The following is a 19,427-nucleotide window of genomic DNA, read 5'->3' on the forward strand; positions in this document are numbered from 1 at the left end:
GTGTATCCAGTGTGTTCGCCAGCTGGTAACGTCTGTGGAGGGCGTGAAATTACATCTCTTCAACGCGCCATAGTGGTGGGCACGTTATCAGTGCAATAGCTCTTTTCAAAGTTGGTCGCGAACTCAATCAGTTACTCTTTTTACGCAACACAAAAGCGTGGACGTTGACCCACGAAGCGGAGGACAACTCAGTTCATTCCTCTTTTTATGTTCTCCTACTAACCGCACCCGTTTTCGCTGCAAGTCCCGTGGAAGTAATTACCGCGCGGTTTTTCCGTGCCGACGACGCTTACAGTTTAATTTTATGCCTGAGCTTCTGTAACGAGAGCGCAGCACGACTTGGGTGATGAAGCTCGTTACTTCTTAGAAACTGCAATACTTCGCGCAGTCCCGACGAAAGGATTTCTTTTTTTGTGCTGGAGGTCTTCCGAGGGCCTTGCATACGCTTCGGACCGTGCTCGCCTAATTGTGACTCATTAGCTGTTTACCGCAAGGTAAATGTATCGTGACCGGTGCACTGTGGAGGTCGACAGTCATTTGAGCCGATTACGAGCATTAATTGATGAATAACTGGACGCTCACGACCTGGGGCGCCGGCGAGCAAAAGTCCAAACTGTCTCGGAGCAATGAATTTACATCACTGCTATTCAAAATTGTGTGCTTGTTAGACTTGTCGAGAAATAAGGAAACGTAACAACAGAAAAAAACAGTTGAGTGCATAGTACAAACACAGCGTCAACTGTCTGGGTGGCCAGTTCATTTGAAGTTGTAACAACGTTTTTAAATTCTTTCCACATGATGCTGGAAACGGCTTAATCTAGATGCGTGCTAACTGGTCGGCAGTTGAAGATAATGCTAACCCGAAAGACAATAAATTCAGGTTCCCCTGCATTTTTTCTCATAGTGAAACTGAAACTAATTGCAAGTAATTAACAATCGAGTTGGCACTCAGCATAATTATATTGCTAAATACTTTTTTTGATGTTGTTCCCTGTTTCTCCCCGCTGCACTTGATGGAGACAAAATAACGCGTCAGTAGAACGACAACATTTTACTTTCTCCGCTGTTGTTGACGTCCCCTATTGTCGATGTGGGTCCTTTATGTCGGCAAGATAGTTTTTTTCCGATTTAAGATATGGTGTACATTTTCCGCTGAATCGAATTATAAATTAACAATTTTTTGAAAAATTACTTCCACAGGATGAGATTCCGAATGCGAGACAAGATTTTGTTTCACGCTATCTGGTTTAGAAGCCATCGTCAGTCGAAGTTACCGAGTGCACGAAATCCGTTAACGAGTACATGCATTTTCTGTTTTTGCTGAGTCGTCGTATTACATATTGCATTAGTTTCAATATTAAGTACAGAGTCGCTCTTGACAGTGGCCATCAATCGGACAGGAAAAAATAGACTTGAAACAAAATACTGCGTGGACAACAACTTTCTACGCTTTTATGAATGCCTGTCATTTATGGTGGACCTTTTTGGCTCCAGTGACTTTTACGGTTTTCCTCTCTTTGGTTTGGAGCGTTGTATTTGACTTTTGAGAAACGTTTACAGCAATGATATTTGCATTCGTCCTCTATTACTTTCCTCGAAATTGGTTTACGCCCCGTGTGTTGAAGTGGGGATTCTTGATTCTTGATGCAATTTTCTAGTTTCGCCTCATAAATTTGGAGCATTGCAATGTATTAGGACGTGTGACAAAATTTTGCAGGATTTGTCTTTTGTAATACGAGTGTGTGGTAAAAATTTATCTTCGCTTCGTCTCCTAACACTGGCTTCGAGATTTGTTTACCTGCGGTATAAGTTCAGATAGTGAGACAATTTTGTGCTTTCGCCTCATGAATTTGGAGTCTCACAGTGTATTGTGACATATAAGGTAGCATTCGCATAGATTATATTTGGTTTACTAATCCATGCAAGAATAAAAACTCCCCTTATTATTCTTAATGCTTGCCTCAAAATTGGTATACCTGCGCTGTGTATTGAGGTGTCAATTCTTAGTTTTCGTGAGACTTTTGGTTACGTCTCGTGAATTTGGTGACGTATAACGAATGTAAGGGAACTTTTTCAGGGACCATACGTGGTTTTCGGCTCTCGGGTAAAATCTGAACTTCGATTCGTTTCATACTAGTAGCTTGGAGATTAGCGTATGTGCAGTATGTACAGTACTTGGCTCTAGTGAGAAAATCTTTTTGTTTCGTCTCATAATTAAGGAGTGTTGCGTTCTATTAGAACAAATGAGAAACAATAGAAAGTGTAGACTTGTAATACGAGAGTTTGTTGTGGAAACTGGACTACGATACGACTCCTAATTGTGTTGATTCTTGTGGTTCTAGTGAAACTATTTTCTGTTTCGTTTCCCGAATTTGGAGCCTTACGATGTTCTTGTGTGCGCAGAGTTTAGGCTTGTAGTACGGCCTGCGAGGCAGAAACCGAATTTCGTCGTTTCGTGGAGGCTGGTTTGAATACGACTGTATGGCAACTCGGAGTGATACAAGTTTGGTTTCTGATACTGCCGCTAATTAATAATGGGAGGCTTCTTGTGAGTGAAAAGTTATGCACGGTAGTAAAGCGTGAGGCGAAGAGACTGTAGTAGAGGATAAAAGCGCGTAGGCGCCAGCAGGTCGAGCGGCACGGGAAAATGTTGCAACTGCGCGCCTTCGAGAACTCGCTCCGCGGCGGTCCGGACATCGACTCCCATTCGCAGTCGACGCCGCGCAGCAAGCGCCAGCAGCTGCACAAAGCGTGCACGGGCGAGGCGCACGGCGCCGGCATCGAGAAGTTGCGCCGCTGCTCGCTAGAGAGCCAGGGGGACCGCGGAGGGGGAGGGGGCATCGGCGCCGAGGCGTCCAACCGGCTGCACGCCGCCGCGACGCTCGCGTCTGCCGCCAAGGCGGGCGCCGGCGACCGCGAGGACGAGTGCGAAGGCGTCCCCCCACCGCCGGGCACCGGTCTGGCCCGGTCAGCTGACGGCACGCGGCTCAGCGCCAGGAGAAAGAAGAGAAACCAGCGGGTCAGCGAGCACGTCGCCGGTCACGCCGCAGTCATGGTGCGGACGTCGGAAGGGAAGGAGCGGCCGCGGGGCGCCGGCACGCCGGTGCTGGCCAGGGCCAGGGACGCCGCCGCCTCGGCGCACCACTCGTCCGAGAGCCTCGTGCAGAACATCAAGGGCTGGTGCCGCGCCAAGCCGTCCGACATCCTGGACAAGGGCTCGAGGGCCTGCCTCGACAAGGGCGCCATGAGGGCCCGGAACGGGCGCCACTCGCCGGCCACCGAGTACGACGTGAAGGGGCACAGCGAAGCGGTGGGCAACAGGCTGGCCGGCGAGAACTTCCTCAACCTGTCCGCGGAGGACCTGACGGACATCCTCGGCGGCGGGGCAGCGCACCACTCTGCCGACGATCTCGCCGACCGGGACGAGACGGATAGCGCGGAGCAGGTTGGAGGAGGCGACGCTAAGCAGTATGCGGAGCAGATGGTGCTGGAGGAAACTGCCGATCAGGTGGTCACCGTGCGCAGCGAGAAACAGCCCTTTGTGGACCAGCTGGTGATGGACGGGGAGGAGAAGGTGCCGGCTGAGGCGCTCAGGATCCGGGTGGAAGTGACGCCCACAGAGCAAGTGACGGAGATGGCCAGCACGGTAATGGACGAAGGGGAGAATGCGCCGCCTCCAGAGCAGAAACTCCCGGCGCCAGAGAAGAAATCCTCGCCTCAGAAGATCAAAGTGGAAGAGGGAAGGAAAACTGGAGTTGTCAGGAAGGTGTCTGTCCAGAGGAAGGACCACAAGCAAGGTGAAGTGGAAGCGAGGGTGGTGAAGGGCAGATATAAGCAGCAGCCACCGAGAGGAGTGCTGAAGTACATGAAGGAGAAGAGCGGCAGTCTCTCCTCTGATGTCGGGGGAGAGGACGCTAAAGTGGCGAACGGGGATGACGGCCCACTGGCCAAAGATGGCAGGCGCAAGAGCATCGAGTCTTCGGAGGACACCAGAAATGGACAGTCTCGCAGCGGCAGCGTTTCATCGTCAGAGGACCCGGCTGCTAGAGTGACGAAGGGTGTCAACGGCCGGCTGTCGTCGGAGAACTTGAGCGGCAGGAATGGCGCGCGGCGCAACAGCCGCCAGAGCTCCACGGAGGACGTGTCACCGAAGAAGGGCCAGCAGCTGTCCTCGGAGGACGTGACCAAAAGGGCGAGTCCGCGGACCAGGGGTGGGCCGGAGCAGAAGGCGTCTCCGCGCGCCAAGGTGACGCCGCCCGCCCGAAAGCCCCCGGCGGCGGCGGCTGCGGTGCGAGGCGCCCGCGCGGGGGCCGCCTCCAAGACGACGACGCCCCCGGGGGCAGGCACCGCCGCCCCCAGGAGGCCGCCGGGGCGCAGGGCGGCGGCGGCGGAGGCCGTTCCGTGGGAGGAGCTGGAGAGGCGCGCGCTCGCCCGCAAGCCGTGCGTGGGCGCCGACTACAAGGACATCGACGCCCTGCTCGCGGAGGTAAAGCCGCGCTTTGTCTGCTCCTGCCGCCGCCTACTTACGTCGCTCTCTCCTCTGATTTAATGCTACCCTTCATCTCTTCCTGTACTGTGCTAATCTATCTACCTCTACTTAACTGCTACATCCTCCGTAACTTCTTTTACTTATCCGATTAATGTCTCCCCCTCCCAGTTGCAAAGATATCATCACATGTAACATTTTCTTTTCACTGCAATATGTTCATAAAGTAACACGGCCTATGGAATAATTACTTGCAATGGGGCCTTGTTGGGTGATCCTCTTCGACTTCTTCAGACACGCCATATGTGAAGATCACTGCCCGGAAATCAGTTTACTAAAACAGTAGAACACAGCTAAAAAGACTCGGAAAGGTCGATTTCCAATTCTGTCTAGCGCCATCAAGCATAGAGGTCGCAACTAATTGACTTGTTGTCTGCGGGGAAAATCTCACTTGTTGTGTAAGAAACTTTTTTATTGTCTCTTTAAATTGCTTCAGTTGTTTAAAATTATCGGTTTCGGTAGCACATGAACGATCGTCAGATCTGATTCCATCGGTTACACGAATAACCCTTTCCACTTGCCAGAAAAAGTTAGATGCTAAACCACAAGATAAAATAGTGTCTAGTGACGCAGCATTTAAATTTTGTTGGACGGGTAAGAGATAAAATCATATCTGACGCAGGTTCATGTGCAACGGAAACGGTCCTTTTTTTAAAAAAAAGTAAAGGAATCTAGACGTGCAATAAAAAAAATCTGTTTTATAAAAGCGTCAAACATTTCGAGTATTGTAACAGGATCGTCAATAGCAGAGTCCATAGTGTTCTAGACTTGTAATCGCGAACTTTCGGACCTGAATCTCATTAGTATCATTTTTCTTTTATTTGAATTCTGTTAACGTTACCAAATTGAAATTTTAATCAAGAAATAGTAAATCAAATAAATTACATTTTTTTATTTTCAGGTACTAATCGCATGAAAATGCATTTTTTCGTGATATATTAAAATTTCAACGAAAGTGCTAAATGCCTTGTAGTTAAATGTAAATATTATGTGTATCAATAATACTGTTCAGTATCTGGAAATTAAAAAGTGTTTTATTTTCTATTTGACGTTTCGCGTTTTCCGTTGCTTTTGTCTGACGAGAGAGGCGACTCGCCCAAACCGTTGTGGGGAAGGGGCGCTATATTCAGCTGGGACCCCGTCTTGACGTTTCTCTTTTGATACGCAGAAAGCATTTGTAGAGGATGAACACTGGCAAAGCGCCAGAAATTATCCAAAGGCCAACCTGGGACTGAGCTCCTTACCTTTGTATTTTGACACTCGCACAGCCGTCACACGGTTAAGCCAACTTCTGAAGTGGTTCCCATACTTATTATTCAGTCTGGGTGCTGCCCTGCCTATTGGAGTAAAACGTCAGACGGAGAGACCGTGTGCTGTAGTATCGTGTGACCTCAGGCTGGGTAGCGTGAACAGCGGCTATCGCCCATCCCTGTGAGTCTCCCTGCTGAGCTGTACACGGTCGTGAATGGCGGCCTTGTTTCCGGGCAGTGCGACCCTCGAGTGGGCACTCCCTTATCGCAACCTAGCCAGGGAGCTGCGTGCGACATTACGAGCCTTTTAGCTGCAGGGCGAGTTTGTTTCGAGAAATAGTGCGTTCCCTCAGTATAAAATCATCGGAGAAACCGATACCCACCTAGAAGACGCGTCCCCTGTGTGTCAAGATCCTCTCTTCTCTCCTTCAGCTGTCTTAAGGCAGGTGTCTACCGGACACTAGCCGCTTCTCTGTCCTACACCCTTTCCCTTAATCTGCTGCTAACTTCTGCCTTTGTTAATTTCGTTTCAATTTCCTCTACACCTGTCTCTCTTTCCTGAAATATTTCTTTCGATGATTCTTCGTCCCAGGCAGTTTCTTCGCAATGTATCCTAATCAAGATGATTTCCCAAGCTGCAACATTGTCGCGAATAAAACAGTGACCCATATATAGAACAAATTTCCTTTAATTTACGTCTGTGGTCACAAACTTTTTGTTCACAGATTACCGGTTTCGGTCTATAATGACCATCTAGATCTGTGTTTTATAAAAACAGTGTCGTAATGTACTGCAGCCATAGTGGCATCGTCAAAGGTTAAATGCAAAATCAGCACCAGCATCGTCATTTATATATATATATATATATATATATATATATATATATATATATATATATATATATATATAACTGCATATGCACGAGTCATGTGGTCATTAACACTCGCATTTAACATTTGACGATGCCACTATGGCTGCGGTACATTAGGACACTGTTTTCATAAAACACAGATCTGAAGGTCGTCATTATAGACGTTTGTGACCCTAGACGTAAATTAAAGGAAATTTATTTAAGATGATTTTGTAAGTTTTATATGGGTCTGCTTATTTCTCCCAAGCAGATGTCACAATACTAAGTACCTAAAAGATCTTACTTCTCCTGAATCTCTCCTTCGAATGCTACTTTAATGGAATTTCCATGTTTCCTGCTTTCGTCTTCTTGATAGCTGAAAAATATTCTCTCTTATCAATTAAAACATTGCAGTTACTGGCTGGCATGTTATTGAAATAATACAATGAACTCACTTTTACACATATATTTTCATCAGTAACCTGATACACCCCTTTTTTATCAAGTCGAAAGAACATCTGCTAGCGTTCAACGCTACACACTATCTTTATCTAACAATAGTAACATGAGAATCAGAAACAGCAGAAGAGCTAGTAATAACTTATCTTTTTCCTCTTCTGTAGTTATACAAAGATATAAATGTTTTATTTCACCCTATTCTTTACTGCGATATTGTTTATCATCGTTCTTGTCTTTCCCTACCGTAGTATCGACGTTAAATTTTTTGTAAATAATTTTATATTTTTTTCACAATTGACTTTCAGTCTGGTCTGTTTGGTCTTATTCAATATTTTTATACACACTTGCCCGCATCTCGTGGTCGTGCGGTAGCGTTCTCGCTTCCCACGCCCGGGTTCCCGGGTTCGATTCCCGGCGGGGTCAGGTATTTTCTCTGCCTCGTGATGGCTGGGTGCTGTGTGCTGTCCTTAGGTTAGTTAGGTTTAAGTAGTTCTAAGTTCTAGGGGACTGATGACCATAGATGTTAAGTCCCATAGTGCTCAGAGCCATTTATACACACTTCACACGCATTATTCTTAAACATCGCAAAAGAGACACTACTGCGACTTTCATTTCTGTAGGCAAGCTAGAAACATTATAAGCGTTCAGACTTGTTCATATTTAACTGACGACGAACGAGAAATGAATCTCATTGAGGTCCTATTAAAATACATTCAGTCGTACCCCGCCAATTTTCGGTACCGATATTCACGAAAAATTTGCTTTAAGCATGGTTTACAGAAAGTTTTCGAAATGTTAACGAGCTTTGTTTTTCCTTAGAAACTCTGAAGATTCCTTGAGCAGGCGGAGAAATTGCATTGATATAACTGTTCCGCCTAGATGGGCAACGGATCCACCTTCATTGCGGGTGCACGAGTACGTCGAACCTCCTGCAGGAATCTCAGAGTAGGGAGCATGGAGGAAATGGCCAGGGTCTAAATGATGGTTCAAATGGCTCTGAGCACTATGGTGGGACTTAACAGCTGAGGTCATCAGTCCCCTACAACTTAGAACTACTTAAACCTAACTAACCCATGCCCGAGGCAGGAATCGAACCGGCGACCGTCGCGGTAGCGCGGTTCCAGACTGAAGCGCCTAGAACTGCACGGCCACAGTGGGCGGCTGGCCAGGGTCTGCGGATAGACGGCGGTCGGAGGGACTGTGGGTGTGCCGAGATAGTCCGCGCAGTTGCGGCAACACTGCGTCCCGTTTGGCGCACTGGTTAACGAACCTGCCTGTAATAAGCAGGAGATTCCGGGTTCGAATCCCTGTGCGGCACACGTATTCACTCGTCGCCGCTGATTTGGCGTAATTTCCCAACGCAGTTAACATCAGTAATCCGTTCCCTTTCAGTTATTTTCTCCCCCTTCCACCTTCAATTTAGATATAAAATTGCATTCAGTTGGTGTAGTAGATGTTTTAATTGATGTTTTCCGTGTCTGTCTGAAGAATATCCTGCAACCTATAATGTCAAAAACTCATCCGACGATTAATCGTATACTACCCTCATATTATGGCACATTCTAACTCATTATATCTTTGAATAAAGATATTTACATCGTTATTTATCGACGTTTGACTTGAGATTCAAAGCGTGCCTCTCGTCCTTGAAACCTGTGTCTGCAGATCGAAACGTCCAAGTCGGAAGCAGTTTTTTTTTTACCTTGCCCGATTGCATGTAAACAGAATTTCGGAAATCACGACTGGCAAACATTTTCAGGAAAACTTTGTGCGTTTGGTTGTCTACCTGTCAACAAATGGTTCAAATGGCTCTGAGCACTATGGGACTCAACTGCTGTGGTCATCAGTCCCCTAGAACTTAGAACTACTTAAACCTAACTAAGGACATCACACACATCCATGCCCGAGGCAGGATTCGAACCTGCGACCGTAGCAGTCGCACGGTTCCGGACTGCGCGCCTAGAACCGCGAGACCACCGCGACCGGCTACCTGTCAACAGTTATAATATTTGTCGAAAAAATAAAAATTAGCGAAGAACCAAATAACATAGGAAATTCAATAAAATTTCATACAAATAAACGTAATATGTGTGAAATAATATGAGTAGTGTGGCAAGAATGTAAATTAAAAAAAAGATGGGTGAGAGTCGATCCAGCGGTCTTTCGATTACGGAGCTTGAACGCTAACCGCATGATCGCCGCTATGTCGTGATGAGGGTCGCAACACTTCGGTACGTCAGTGCCGGGTAAAACTTCTCATGCCACTCTCCCTAGATCGACTACTAAGAAGTACGCCTTACTAGTACCCCTGTATATATTGTATTGTATGTTAACCGGGGACCTAGAAACGACGGAGGGGCTCCGTCCCCGCCGCAGCCGCAGTGGTCCGCAACCCCACGACTGCCGCAGTCCACTTCACCCCTCCGTCGCCCCACACCGAACCCAGGGTTATTGTGCGATTCGGCCCCCGGTGGACTCCCTAGGGAACGTCTCACACCAGACAAGTGTAACCCCTATGTTTGCGTGGTAGAGTAATGGTGGTGTACGCGTACGCGGAGAGCTTGTTTGCGCAGCAATGGGCGACATGGCGTAACAGGCGGAATAAGGGGAACCAGCACGCATTCGCCGAGGCGGATGGAAAACCGCCTAAAAACAAGCCACAGACTGGCCGGTTCACCGCACCTCGACACAAATCCGCCGGGCGGATTCGTGCCAGGGACCAGGCGCTCCTTCCCGCCCGGAAAGCCGTGCGTTAGTGCTAGTACCCTTACTACTTGCACGCTGCGTTGTCCTAATGCACTACTAAAAGCGTGAGACGTGCACGATATTTCAGAAGCAGTGCCACTGAAGACACGCCAGTCCATTATTTACCTCATCCACCTGTGTCTTGCGCGGGCTTCGGCTGCGCCACGTTTTCAGGGGTGCAGCTGTGTGGTCCTGTCTAACCATGTGGGCTCGTCTCTCGCAGACGGAGGCTGGCCAGCGACTCCGTGAGAACTCGGCGGTCCGACCAACCGCGACCGACCGCCGATGTCGTAAAATATCGCCGTCGACGTCGCCATCGCCGACGCCTCCGCCTTGTCTTTTTAGGCCCGGGGCACACCCGCGGCAATATCTTACGCGTCCAAAGCGCCGTTCTTAATTAATCCTGTCCGCCAACAGCGCGCCGCGTTGTAGATTTCACAGTCACTCCACGCGCCCCATTAGTAACTCACTTATTTCCCCCGCCACTCTTCTTTTTGTGCCGCTACGCTTTATGAAGCAAACCGTACAGACGCTGAAGAAGGGGCAGTCGAAGGTGTATGTCTCCCCCCTACCCCTTCCCCTCCTCTTTCATCATGTGTGTGTGTGTGTGTGTGTGTGTGTGTGTGTGTGTGTGTGAGTCGAGATGCAGGCCGCGTTCAGAGCCGTGACTGGCATCGCCTGTTTTTTGTCGGTTCTCCACCGTCCATTAGAGGCTGCAGCCGCTGCGCGCGATAACAAACGAGCACCGTTTGTAAGCAGGGCGGACACCCGTCCGTCTACCGGCTTCTTCGACGGAGCGCAGCGCAGCGCTCACCAATTTCCGCTCGTCACAACTTGCGCCATCACTTCACTTTTCAAGACTCGCTATTTTTTGCGAAATTTTGAACGTAACCGACTGGAACGAGTTCGAGATTTATGTGGAGGGGCGTAAGATTGTTGACAATTGTATAGCCGTTAAGACGGGCGTCTGCAGAGAGCAAATAAAACACCTTTGTAACGTACGAGGCGTTGGGGTAAGCGACGATATTTTCCACTTACGCCTTTTGTCCTTTTTAGTCGTGATAACTTTATGGCGCAGACGCAGGGCGTCAGACAAGATATTGAGAGATAATGGTGATATCGCCGTTAGACCAAATCTCGTATACTAAAGAATACAATTTTCAAATTAGTGCTCACGTTGCATGGACGTATGGTAATTAATAAAGTTGTTTTATAGTTTGCATTGCGTCGAAGAAACCCAAGACTTTTTTTTGCGGAAATTTGAACTTAGTGAATTGGAGACTGATCTTGGACACAAACGTGAGGTTGCAATTTTCAGCCGTTAACGCTAGCAGTCAACGTGTTAGAAGAACCAATTACAACCGGGGCAGGAGGGAAGGGGGGGGGGGTTCGCACTTTATGGCCACCACAAAAAATTAAAACATTGTTAATTGTTGTTGACTTTTATTAACCACAAAATTGTCAAAGCGATAGTGACGCACAAGTAGGGTCCAGAACCTCAAAATATTGAATATGACAGTCATTCTCAAAAGTCGCGTTTACTGCTAGGACTTAAATGTTTAAGTTGAAAAAATTAAAACAGTTATGGAATCTGGTAGAAGAATTCCTTAGGAACAATAAATATTTATTATGAAAATTTAAAACTATAAAGTACACGACTAGATTACAATATTTTCCAATGGTGGGCATAAGGTACCCCCTCCCCTGTTCATATTGCCAGGGTTAAATATGGTATATCTCTGATCTGGAGATCATATGCAGTAATTCCAGTGATAGAAAAGGACAAACATTTCCCGCCTTTCTAAAACACAGTTTGTCTTACCGTGTTGGTCCATAACTGTTTTCCAACGGTGTTTTAAGGTTCCGTATCGTTCCGCGGTGATTTATTTCTTCACAGTAAGTCCTGAGTTAAGTGGACGAGCAATTTGCCACTGAAGTCTTATCTCCAACGAAGCCTCACGACAAACGATATCCATAAACGATATGAATAGTGTGTAGGCTCAAATGAGTTTGCCTTTTAAGATGAGCACCACTAGCAGAGTATAACCCGCCTCCGTGGCCGAGGTACACTATGTGATCAAAAATATCCGGACATCTGGCTGAAAATGACTTACAAGTTCTTGGCGCCCACCATCGATAATGCTGGAATTCAATATGGTATTGGCCCACCCTTAGGCCGGTATTACACTATCAAATTTCTTTGTCACATATCTTTGTCCAATATCTTTGTCAAAGATATTTGATGGTGTAATAGGGAACTTTGTCAAATGTAGTCCAACACTTGATCAAATCTAGGGCCTCGCTGTAGATTTGATCAAAGAAGTCGCTTGTCTTCTGTTCGCTGCAATGTGACATGTTACCACATGGAGCGCTAGCATCGCTGCATTCTGTCGTCTGTAGTGTTTTTATAAACATTGCGGGTAAATACAATTGGTGTGTGCCGACAACTACAAAATTAATAGAGATGTATGAAGCTGATGAGGCACCTTACAACGTGAGGCACGCTGAATATAAAAATAGATTACAAAGATTGGCTCCTGTAGCAAGGAATCGGAGTGTTACAGTGAGCCTGTCTTCTGCAGATATAGCAGTTCTTAAGTGAATATTGTGCTTTTTGATATGAGGATACACTTCATTGAGCACATACAGAAATGTATGTTTATCCATTCTTAAGTTATTGATGTACGACTTGACGTCCTTCACTATAAGCTCACGTAACAAGTTCTGTTTAATGCTTTTATTGTGTCGTCGTAAAACCCACGGCTTCACCCAGCTATGTTTCCTTTTTTTCCCCCTGCTTCTCTTCGGCATATGCGCACAGTGCAATTGTGGTACATGCAACTGCTGCGGTTAATAACAAGTTGTTGTCAGACATCTTGAACTTTGACGAAAAATATGATGACAGTGTAATATCCCTTCTAGCGCTACGTCAAAGATCTTTGTCAAATATACTTGACGAAATATTTAATCACATCTTTGATCAAATCTTTGACAAAGAAATTTGATAGTGTAATACCGGCCTTAGCCTCGATTACAGCTTCCACAAATATAACGTTCAATCAGGTGCCGGAAGGTTTCTTTGGGAATGACAGCCCTTTTTTCACGGAATGCTGCAATGAGGAGAGAGGTATCGATGTCGGTCGGTGAGGCCTGGCACGAAGTCGGCGTTGCAAAGGTGTTCTATAGGATTCAGGTCAAGATTCTGTGCAGGCCATTCCATTACAGGGATGTTATTGTCGTGTAACCACTCCGCCGCAGGCCGTGCATTATCAACAGACGCTCAATCGTGTTCAAAGATGCAATCGCCATCCCAGAATTGGTCTTCAACAGTGGGAAGCAAGAAGGTGCTTTAAACATCAGTGTAGGCCTGTGCTGTGTTAGTACCACGCAAAACAACAAGGGGTGCAAGCCCCCTCCTTGAAAAACACCACCACTCCATAACACCACCGCCTCCGTATTTTACTGTTGGCACTACACACGCTGGCAGACGACGTTCACCGGGTATTCGCCACACCCACACCCTGCCATCGGATCGCCACACTGTATACCGTGATTAGTCACTCCACACAACGTTTTTCCACTGTTCAATCGTCCAGTGTTTACGCTCCTCACACCAGGTGAGGAGTCATTTGGCATTTACCGGCGGGATGTGTGGCTAATGAGCAGCTGCTCGACCATGAAATCCAAGTTTTCTCACCTCCCGCCTACCTGTCTTAGTACTTGCAGTGGATGCTGATGCAGTTTGTAATTCGTGTGTGATGGGTCTGGATAGACGTCTGCTTATACACAATACGACCCTCTTCAACTGTCGGTGGTCTCTGTCAGTCAGCAGATGAGGTCGGCCTGTACGCTTTTGTGCTGTACGTGTGTCTTCACGTTTCCACTTCACTATCACATCGGGAACGGTGGACCTAGGGATGTTTAGCAGAGTGGAAATGTCGCGTACAGACGTATGACACAAGTGACACCCGATCACCTGACCACGTTCGGAGTCCGTGAGTTCCGCGGAGCGCCCCATTCTGCTCTCTCCCCATTCTGCTCTCTTACGATGTCTAATGACTACTCAAGTCCCTGATATGGAGTACCTGGCAGTAGGTTGCAGCACAATGCACCTAATACGAAAAACATATGTTTTTGTAGGTGTCCGGATGGTTTTGATCACACAGTGTATGCCGGCACGGTAGTTCAGCGTGTTCGGTCAGTGTTAGCTGCCCTCTGTAATAAAAAAAAGAAGAAAAAACTGTGAATGAATCAACGATGAACTTGAACGGGTTGTCCTGCAACTTCCGCCCCGAACAAGGGGAAAAAAGTAAGAAAAAAGAAGAGTGGCTAACGTAGGCTTGTGAGATGGCGTTGGGCGTGGGGGTAAGACGGTTCGAATCCTGGTGGTGGTAAAACTTTTCGCTTGCAGTATTTATCCGTCAAGGGGAGGACAGGTGGTGGTGGCGTGAAGTTCGTGATCACCAGACTTTGCGTTAATGACCTGGTTTAAATACCAAAACATCTCCGCAGTGCCTCATGAAGTGAGGGCATGTCACGCCGTTGATGGTGTTCCGTCCGTCGGAGGAGGACGTTAAGCTTGGCGGGCCCCTTGTTGCTATTCGCGAGGAGTAGTCTATGTGCCGGGACAGTGTTTCATCTGCTCCCTTCTCTCATCATCATCATCATCATCATCATCATCATCATCCAATACAGATAGACATCCGCTTCTTGGTCACGGAGCCACTCGATAACCGCTATGTGTACGCCCTCATAGATGGAAACCTTCTCCCCCTCAGACGTTCTCCCTCGACTGCCTGGTCATTATCGTCTGTAGCCAAGGTCGATGGCCTACCTTCCTGATAAGCATCGCCCACATCAGTGCGGCCTTGGTCAAATTGTTGGTACCACACAACTATGGCTGCACGCAACATCGCATTTGGTCCATATACCGCCGGTATTTCACGGCCGATCTGGGAGCAATTTAGACGTTTTGCCCACAAAAATTGTATGGTCCCGCGCACTTCAGCTTTGTGCTACTTTCATTCGCACATCGTAATGAACGTGTTATCTGTACCGCAGCAGCACTGTGTGTGCAGAAAATCCGGAACATGTAATGTGTTCTGACAGTGCGCCACTCCTGTTGTGCGGTGGTCTTAGCTTGAGACGACATGTATAACTTACTATATGTAGTCACCTCGGATTCGGCCAATACAAACGTTTGCGGCATCGTTTATTCTGCTGTAGAACTGGTCCACGACATTTTTCGATGTATCACGAGAATTAGTGATGATTCCATCTTAAATCGCTGTTAAGATGTACTCACAGACGGTATTCACTAATTTTCGAAACTGATCACCAACCGTGTCTTCAAACTACACACATCAAAAAAAGGTTTTGCATCAGCCCGGTTCCCAGAACTCCTGAAGACAGACGTTGACTGTGGATATTGTATCACAGACACAGTCCGTTTGACTGTTCAGAGATGTCTCTAAACCCGCCCAAAGATGTAAAGAATCATGCATGAGCTGCGCCAGTTAGCGGAGGGCGTCAGACAGCCGATCACTTCCAGTCATTCCACCAGGAAGGAAGTACACGGCTCGTCCGTAGTTCAACCATGCCTAGACGGTCAACACTGCGGTTCGATCGCGTCCGCATTATTACTTTGTGCCAGGAAGTGCTCTCAACAAGGGAAGTGTCCAGGCGTCTCGGAGTGAACCAAAGCGATTTTGTTCGGATATGGAGTAGTTACAGAGAGACAGGAACTGTCGATGACATGCGTCGCTCAGGCCGCCCGAGGGCTACTACTGCAGTGGATGACCGCTAACTATGGACTATGGCTCGGAGGAACCCTGACAGCAACGCCACCATGTTGAATAATCTTCTCGTGCAGCCACAGAACGTCGTGTTATGACTCAGACTGTGCGCAATAGGCTGCATGATGCGCACCTTCACTCCCGACGTCCACGGCGAGGTCCATCGTTGCAACCACTACACCATATAGCGTGGTACAGATGGGCCCAACAACATGCCGAATGGACCGCTCAGGATTGGCATCACGTTCTCTTCACTGGTGAGTGTCGCATATGCCTTCAACCAGACAATCGTCGGAGACGTGTTTGGAGGCAACCCGGTCAGGGTGAACGCCTTAGACACGCTGGCCAGCGAGTGCAGCAAGGTGGAGGTTCCCTGACGTTTTGGGGTGGCTTTATGTGGGGCCGACGTATGCCGCTGATGGCCATGGAAGGCACCGTAACGGCTGTACGATACATGAATGCCATCCTCCGACCGATAGTGGAACCATATCGGCAGCATATTGACGCGGCATTCATCTTCATGGACGACAATTCGCGCCCCCATCGTGCACATCTTGTGAATGACTTCCTTCAAGATAAGGACATCGCTCGACTAGAGTAGCCAGCATATACTCCAGACATGAACCCTATCGAACATGCCTAGGATAGACTGAAAAGGGCTATTTATGGACGATGCGACCCAGCAACCACTGAGGAATCTACGCCGAATCGACGTTGAGGAGTGGGACAAATTTGACCAACATTGCCTTCATGAACTTGTGGATAGTATGCCACGACGATTACAGGCATGCATCAATGCAATACTGGGTGTTAGAGGTACCGGTGTGTACAGCAATGTGGACCACCGGCTCTGAAGGTCTCGCTGTATGGTGGTACAACATGCAGTGTGTGGTTTTATGTTGATCTCTGTTCCAATTTTCTGCACAGGTTCCGGAACTCTCGGAACCGAGGTGACGCAAGACTTTCTTCGATGTGTGTAGATACTGTGCATGGAATACGTTAAATACACTGAGATGAAATGAATGGATCGTGTGTTCTAGTTTATATTTTTGGCCGTCAGAATTAGTACCACTATCTTCTGTATCCGTGTTTTATTTTCGACGGAAAAGGAACGATACTTTTTTTAATATTTGTGATCGCATTTTAATGTGATGATTGTCGGCAAGAAAGACATTCGCCATATTACTGTCGCTAGGTGTGTTTTCTTTTATATGTAATAATTTTCAATGATATGGCAAAATCTCTGTGGCCTTGTACCATTTGTGCTTTTCTGGTGTGGAGCGAACAAGATCAGATCTACAAACTACCTTCTCCACTAGCTTCTTGCTTCCTTCATTGACACTATATTGTGAATAAATATGGAACATACTTCATGATGCATTATTTCTGTACATTTCTGTACACATTAATATACAAAGCTTTATGTGGCTTAGGGAAAAATAAATAAAAGTCGGTTAGTGCCATACAAAACTACATATCCTGGGGTCAATGCCCGTCGTTTCTAGGATTTTTTTCTATTGCTTATCGCTTCATGAAACTCCCGTAATCCAAAAACTGTCAGTTTGTACCAAAATTTAGAATTCACGCTGTATTGTACATTTCCTTATAAATAACTAAGTCAGTTCAGAGGTCGGATTAAGGCAAAGAAATGCCAGACTCCAACAGGTCAAACTAAGCTCCAGGTCGACGGTAGTTTTAGTTTCTTTAGTTTGCATGTGTTTGGAAAGTTTTAAACTTCAAGTGTAAAGAACCGAATCTTAAACTGTATAAGTCTGCAGGCTTTCGTGGCCTCTGTCATTGATGACATCCTTCTCAATCACTATGTAGTGTCGTATTCCTCTTTAAACTTCTCATTTGCTCGACATTTCGGTCCCTCAGCTGAAATCTTCTTTAGCATTCCACTGGTGTCCTTGGATAGCTGAACACTGTTAAGACTCGGAAGATTTTATCATCAAATCTTCAACTGGTTAGCGACACTGCAGTAAATATGTTCAAAAAATGGTTCAACTGCTGAGGTCATCAGTCCCCTATAATATAGAACTAGTTAAACCCAACTAACCTAAGGACATCACAAACATCCATGCCCGAGGCAGGATTCGAACCTGCGACCGTAGCGGTCTTCCGGTTCCAGACTGCAGCGCCTTTAACCGCACGGCCACTTCGGCCGGCAGTAAATATGTATTTCTTAAAATTATATGTGGCATTGATACCGAAGTGTGTAGAGACAATATTTAGCCTCTACGAACTAGTACTTGCGAAAAAATTGGCAGTGCCAGTTGTACAAGTAAATAACACGTGATTTATCTTAAATCAGAATAGAACCAAAATAAGAATCGCAGGAGAGGGAAGATAGGACAGATTTTAACCATTGCGCGTACTCGCTTCGTTGAATTGCACAGTCTATGGTACGTAAAACTGGCTTCTCAGAACGTGTGTTGCCGGCCGAGGTGGCCGTGCGGTTAAAGGCCCTGCAGTCTGGAACCGCAAGACCGCTACGGTCGCAGGTTCGAATCCTGCCTCGGGCATGGATGTTTGTGATGTCCTTAGGTTAGTTAGGTTTAACTAGTTCTAAGTTCTAGGGGACTAATTACCTCAGCAGTTGAGTCCCATAGTGCTCAGAGTCATTTGAACTCAGAACGTGTGTTGTAGGGCACCGGCCCCCAGTAGAAATGGCAGTAACTTGGCAGAGCATGCGTGTCATGGTCATACGAGGCCTGTTCAGAAAGTAAGCTCCGATTGATTGCCAAATTGAAACCACAGTTAACATCAGAAATGTTTTACTTGTAACAATTAGCTACACCTTTCAGCTACTTCTCTACGTAGTCGCCGTTCTGACTTAGACTTTTGTCATAGCGTTGTACCAACTTTTCAATAGCCTCATCATAGAAGGCAGCCGCCAGTGCTTTCCGCCAATTCTCCACGCTGGCCTACACCTCGTTGTCTGTGTCAAAATGTTGTCTTCAAAGACAGCGGTTCATGTGACCAGAGATGAAACTCAGGGGGAGACAATTGCGGACTGTATTGTGGGTAATCTCACATTTCCATTTGAAAACGATGCAGGAGCATCTTCATTGCCCCTGCAGAATGCGGCTGAGAATTGTCTTGAAGAAGAAACAGCACGACAGTTATGTAATGTTAGCTGCATAGCTTCAGGCGAAATTTCTCACCAGGCCCTCGTACTTGGCGGCAGACACTATTTTCTAGACATCTTTACGCACTCACTGCGAGCTCAGAAATGAGAAGAGCGACGTGATGCTAACTGGGGTTATACTAGAGACACTACCCAACACATCTGTGCAAAGCTTTATCGGATTTTCATAGTCGTTTCCATTTCGCGACCGATCGGAGCTTACTTTCTGAACGCCCCTCGTACATGCGCTCTGCCGCCTGCGTGGTTTCTACACGGACTGCTAGCGCCGGAAATTGCACTTCGTCTTCCTGGACTCAGGTTGCATCAGTAAAACGTCGCTAACTACAGAACTTAGCACTGCGATGTTCTCGTGTTAAGCAGCTTCCACGGCCTCTTGGGCTTTCGTGGCGTAACTTTGCCAACACTACCACCCACGAAACAATACTTTATCACGTCTGAGAAAGCCACAAATAGGTATCTTCAGCAAAATAAGAACGACATGTAATGTCTTGTGTACAAACTGATTGCAGCAACCTTTTTTGTGAACAATAATAGCCGTTTACCCGCCGTCGTCCGGTTCCGTGTTTATCCCAACCCTATAGAACATAGGAAATGGACTGAAACGTGTCTAGCAGTGTAAATATAAACATGG

At 47.0% G+C, this 19,427-nt stretch overlaps 1 protein-coding gene across 1 annotated transcript in view; it reads left to right on the top strand.

Annotated features, from left to right (window-relative positions):
* The first annotated feature begins 2,647 nt into the window (after window positions 1-2,647).
* The window catches only part of LOC126204302 (unconventional myosin-XVIIIa), a 410,872-nt gene continuing 394,092 nt past the window's right edge, over window positions 2,648-19,427 (top strand). Inside the window, exon 1 of the mRNA XM_049938689.1 lies at window positions 2,648-4,486. Within this exon, the coding sequence (XP_049794646.1) occupies window positions 2,648-4,486 (1,839 nt within the window). The remainder of the gene's footprint in view (window positions 4,487-19,427) is intronic.

The sequence above is a fragment of the Schistocerca nitens genome, chromosome 9, assembly GCF_023898315.1.
Source record: "Schistocerca nitens isolate TAMUIC-IGC-003100 chromosome 9, iqSchNite1.1, whole genome shotgun sequence".
NCBI lineage: Eukaryota > Metazoa > Arthropoda > Insecta > Orthoptera > Acrididae > Schistocerca > Schistocerca nitens.